At 48.6% G+C, this 5,694-nt stretch overlaps 1 protein-coding gene across 1 annotated transcript in view; it reads right to left on the bottom strand.

Moving 5' to 3' along the window:
* Window positions 1-4,867, bottom strand: part of LOC104984341 (melanoma-associated antigen B4-like) — a gene marked incomplete at its 5' end in the record, with an annotated part of 6,066 nt that extends 1,199 nt beyond the window's left edge. Inside the window, 3 exon segments of the mRNA XM_010834021.1 lie at window positions 4,027-4,408; window positions 4,410-4,659; window positions 4,716-4,867. Of these exon segments, the coding sequence (XP_010832323.1) occupies window positions 4,027-4,408; window positions 4,410-4,659; window positions 4,716-4,867 (784 nt within the window).
* Between the last annotated feature and the right edge of the window lie 827 nt (window positions 4,868-5,694).

The following is a 5,694-nucleotide window of genomic DNA, read 5'->3' as shown; positions in this document are numbered from 1 at the left end:
GTAAATTAATGCTCAAAATTTTCCAAGCCAGGCTTCAATAGTATGGGAACCATGAACTTCCACATGTTCCAGGTGAATTGAGAAAACACAGAGGAACCAGAGATCAAATTGCCAAAGTTTAGTGGATCATAGAAAAGCACGAGAGTTTGTGAAAAACATCTGCTTCTGCTTTATTGACTATGACAAAGCCTTTGACAGTGTGGATCACAGTGAACTCTGGAAAATTCTTAAAGAGATGGGAATACCAGACCACCTTACCTGCCTCCTGAGAAACCATATGCAGGTTAAGAAGCAACAGTTAGAACTGGACATGGAACAACAGACTGGTTCCAAATAGGGAAAGGAGTACGTCAAAGCCGTACTTATTTGTCCTCCTGCTTATTTAGCTTCTATGCATCATACATCATGCAAAATTGTAGGCTGGATGAAGCACTAGTTGGAATCAAGATTGCTGGGTGAAATATCAATAACATTAGACACACATATGACACCACCCTTATGGAAGAAAATGAAGAAGAACTAAAGAGCCTCTTGATAAAAGTGAAAGAGGAGAGTGAAAAGGTTGGCTTAAAACTCAACATTTAAAAAAGTAATATCATGGATGGCACCAGGTCAGATCACTTCATGGAAAATAGATGGGGAAATAATGGAAACAGTGACAGACTTTTTTGGGGGGGCTCCAAAATCACTGTAGATGGTGACTACAGCCATCAAATTTTAAAAGACACTTGTTCCCTGGAAGAAATGCCATGACTAACCTAGACAGCATGTTAGAAAGCAGAGACATTTCCTTGCCAACAAAGGTCTGGCTACTCAAAGCTATGGTTTTTCCAGTAGTCATAAGTTGGACTATAAAGTAAGATGAAAGCTGAAGAATTGATGCTTTTGACCTGTGGTGTTGAACAAGTCTCTTGTGAGTCCTTGAACTGCAAGGAGATCAAACCAGTCAATCCTAAAGGAAATCAGTCCTGAATAGCTGAAGCTCAAACTCCAATACTTTGGCCACCTGATGCGAAGAACTGACTCAGTGGAAAAGACCCTGATGGTGGGAAATATAGAAGGCAGGACGAGATGGGGCCAACAGAGAATGAGATGTTTGGATGGCATTACTGATTAAATGGATGTGAGTTTGAGAAGGTCCAGGAGTGAGTAGGTGATGGACAGGGAAGCCTGGCATGCTGCAGTCCATGGGGTCGCAAAGAGAGAGGCACAACTGAGCAATTGAACTGAACTGCTGGCTGGCTCCACCAGTTCTCACTCAGGCTCCTCGTTTGACTCCTGGGAAGACCTATATATCCTCCTTGTCTTCACTATTAGTGTCCTCACTCTTCTGTCACCCTAAGGGGGACTGGCAGTTGCCTCCATTCAGCCTGACATCTATCCAAGTGTCTGCCAGTACTGACAGCAGGGACAGACTGTGGTTGCCCCATTGTTATGGTTTTCATGTTCCCCTGCATCCTCTGGTCCTCTCCCTAATGACTAGACCACCCGGAAATTTCCCCTATGCCATGTCAGCCAACCCTATACGTAAGCCCATAGCACCCTCAGTCCCCAGTGTAGAAGTCCGAGTAGGCCATGTTTACCCACAGGTGTTTTGAGGGGCTTCTGAGAACTAACAGCAGAGGGCAGGATGCTCTGGCCTCCCTTGCCCTGGGGACAGTGACCTCGAGAGTACTGTCTCTCTCAGGGTCTGGGCCTGTTCCCCATATCGACCGGAGTCCTCCCAAGCTGGAAGCAAGTGGGTGACACATCTGGCTACCTCTGCCTGGGGCTCCTAGACTTGAAACGGTGCTGGGGCTGTGTGTCCCTTTCTCCTTTGGGTTGGGGTTCCCCTCGGTCCTCTCTCCAGGTCCTCACACTGATTTCCCATGGCCTAGGGAGGCCTGTCTTCTCATGCTACAGCCTTGAATTCCCTGAGACCACCTCAGAGGATGTGAAGGCTCCCTCGTGGGCATGCCTGCCTGTGGTCACTCATGGCTGACATTAGGGGAGGGATTCTGTGGTGTCCCCACTTTTATAATGTGAGTGGGTCCCTTAGTCCTCATGGTCCTCTGCTTGACTCTTGGCCTGAACTGGAATTCCTCCAGAGGCTGGCCCCTGAGCCCAAGTTCCTCACCTCCTGAGATGGTCTAAATGTGTGGGGTGCATCATGCTGGCATTCCCAAATTTGCCAATGGGAGGTGTCGAGTGGTAGGGCTGTGTTCTAGGTGCAGTCCCTATATCCTCATTTGGAGTCACTAGTTTTCTATTCTGTACTGAGTGAGGCTTCTCCCAGTAGACCAAGTCTCTCACCTCCCTGACACCACTCCCACTGGAAAGGGGCACTTCAGCCAGAAAGCTTTGTCCTGGACCATGTATGGCTGACATCAGGGCTGGGTCTCCAAAGTCTCCTCTGTTCTGGGCTTAAGTAATCCTCTAGCCCCTCGTTCAGGGACCTCATCCTAACTCCTGACTGGACTCAGACTGCACCCTCCACTCATCCGAGGCTGTGTTCCTCAGAACCAAGGCATTACTTTCTTGGAAGTTCTGGATTGGAAGACAGGATGAGCCAGATGTGTGCAAAGCTATTGGGGTCTTCTGAGGAGCAGAACATTATAGGGCTCCACTCTTCTGGAGTCAGTGGTCCTCAGTCATAGCTCAGGTTTCTTACCTTAACTTCCAGTAGCATAGGGTTAGGGTAAATCCTATCCTGCATGAATGCTGGAATGCATGTACTACATATAAAGCAGTGGCATAGTCTTTAATAAGTATAGGTCTGTAATAACTGCAAGTTATGATTATTATAAACCCCTGAAATACCACCTACCCATCTGAGTTTATTTTTAATCTGTGAAGATAGCAGAGAATATGCAGTGAATTAGGACAAAAGAAACAAATATTCTTAAATTAGCTAAATAAGTCAAAGTATTTTTTATTTTTACTAATAGAAAGTTTAAAAGAAATAAGGTAAACAACAACTTAAAGACGTTTTTCCTCCACTTCTTTTTGTTTCTCAGTATTTTCTGTGGTCGTCTTTTGCATTACCATGAAAATCTCTCCTTCCGTGCCCTGTTACCTACTTCCAGATCATAGAGACAATAAAGATGGTTTGTGAATCTCTTTTACATCTACCGAAACTGTAACTTTAAAACTCTTAAAACAGCAATAAATGTAACAGCAATATCATTACCAAATTAATATTCTGAACAAAAACAAACTTAGAAGTTAAAACATTTGGAGAAAAGGAAATAAATAATGTGTAGAAGTTAGTCATGTAAAACAGTAATGAGATCTAAACTTGGTTTGCTTCACCCCTACTACCTTTCACTCTTTAGAAGCTTGACTACTCTTCAAGAAAATTCTGTTCCAAAGTCATGTTACCTTGTTTGGATTGTGAACAAAATATTCAGTACTTCCAATGTGTTTTACAAATACCCAGACTGTGGCTTTCAAAAGTTTAAAACAGCAAAGACCTATGATTTATATGATCCATACATTTGTATTCTGAAGCACAATAAACCTTATCAAAAGTAGTAACATTACAAAATACTTACCACCTCCCTCATCTCTTTACCCATCTACTTTAAATCATCTTTCACTAGATATTTCTCCTATGGATAAAGGGGGAAAGATACATATTTTGTTAAAATGAACTGCAGGTAAACTCCCTTACTACCTAAAACTGTAGGAACACATAGGTATTGTTCCCTCCACCCCTACTACTCTGCACTATTTAGGAGCTAGATTGCTCTGTTCCAACACAAAGGGAACAAAGTGCCCTGGCCTCCCTCCTTAGATGTGGGAGGAGCTGCAGGACTTGGCCCTGGGAGGGGCACTGGCCTCAGCCATAGCTGGATGCTGCATCACAACTCCCAGCCCTGCTCTCTCCGCCTGATCTCTCAGAGCCTCATCACAGAGATCTCAGAAGTAACTAGGGACTGTATCATGGATCTTGGCCAGAACCTCCAGAACTTTCATCTTACTGGTCTCAGCACAAGCTCTTGGGTCCCACAGGAACTTGTAGCATGGACGATCACTATTGGGCACCTGGAGGTACTTCAGGTACTTCTGCACCAGCTCTTTGGTGATGAGCCTTCTGGGCTCTCCAAAGATCAGATGCTTCCTCCCAGCATAGACCCCCAACACACTGAGGAATTCCCAGACCTCCTCCTTGGTGGCCCGGTTCCCTTTCATGAACATGAACCCCAGGAGCCCCATGAGGAGACTGGACTTGGGCAGCCCGTTCTCATTACTTGGACCTTCATCACCCCCGAGGCTGAGCTTGCTGATGAGGACATAGATGTTCCTGCTGTGGTCCACTTCCTTCAGCTCCAGGCCAAACACAAGCTCCATGCACTCAGAGGCTCTCCTGAGGATCTCAGGGAAGTGCTGCCTGTACTTCCTGTTGATGACCGTCAGCAGGGTGTTCTGTCATGGCCTCCTTCGTGCCGTACTTCTCCAGCAGGAACTCCACCAGCATGCTGGCCTTCCTGGTCAGAGGATCATTGAGAATGCTCTGAGTGGCCAGGGCTGCCTGGGAGGCACCTGCACTTTCTTCCTCTGGGCCCTGGGCTCCTTCATCAGATCCTGCACAGGAAGCCCCTGCATCAGGAGAGCTAGTGCCAAGGCTCCCTGAAGCTTCTGGCTTTTGCCAGCAGCAGGGGAGCTCGGGGGAGAACCCTGAGGGCCAGAAGAGGGAGAAGAGGGGCCCTCCTCTTCTGAGGCTGCAGCAGCACTGGTCTTGGCCTCCTGGGGACACTGAGTGTCCCTCTGGATCTGGTGGCGTTTCACATGGGCATGGTAGTTATTGTTGTGCCTCCGAGGCATGAGGACACAGGTCTCAGACTGCAGGTGGGCATGCAGGCAGGAAGGCCGGCACCAAGGGCACCTAGAGTAAGGACAAGAAGATTCCGTGAGCACCTTCACCCGGAAGAGTCCTCCCTGGCTTGAACTAAGGCTGCCTCTGAGGGGTCTTTCAGGCCAGTGCTCTAGAACCACAGGGCTCCTGTTCTCCTGGTGAGCCTATCCCCTAAGACCCCTGAGGAGGATATGAGAGTGAGCACTGGGGCACAGCCAGACAGCCCTGCCTGGGTGTTAGAGGGGAGCCAGCCGGGGCTGGCAGGGGAGGCAGTTTCTCTCAGTTCGCATTCAGAGTCAGGATGAAAACTGGGGCAAGATCCCCATATTCAAACCCTCCACCCACCCTGTTCCCTCTCGTGCTCTGAAGTTGACACTGACACTTTCCCTGTCACCCGGGAGGAGGAGAGGAGGGAGTGCTCAGCCCCGGACCCAGGGGTCACACGACTTGCTGTTCTGCCGCCTGCAGGCTGCCCCTTCAAAACTAAGGTCTAACTGCCCCTCTCAGACTGCAGCCCCTTTTCCCCGTGTTAGGCTGGGAGGAAGTGCTGGCCACAGGGGAGGGTCCTGAGTCGGCTGTGTGATGCGGGAGATGGTCATTACCCTGACTCCTCCCGAGCCCTGACATCTCCCTCTGTTGACCTGCTGCCAGCCCTTTGGAACGAGGTCCCCACTTCCCCGAGTGTCCCGTGTCAGTGATCGCAGTCAGGAAGCCCCTCAGCCTTCAGAACTGCCCAGATGCTGACCGGTTGCTTTGTGGCCAAGTCATGCTGGGTAAGGGGTTAGGCGTGGCTGCCAATCTGGGGTATGGAAACACTCAGTCCCCCCGTGGGTCCCTCCTTCACTCCACAGAATCCC

The sequence above is a fragment of the Bison bison genome, unplaced genomic scaffold (genome assembly GCF_000754665.1).
Source record: "Bison bison bison isolate TAMUID 2011002044 unplaced genomic scaffold, Bison_UMD1.0 scf7180017863990, whole genome shotgun sequence".
Taxonomy (NCBI): Eukaryota; Metazoa; Chordata; class Mammalia; order Artiodactyla; family Bovidae; genus Bison; species Bison bison.
Note: the sequence above shows the minus strand (reverse complement) of the source record. Positions and strands in the feature narration are given on the sequence as shown.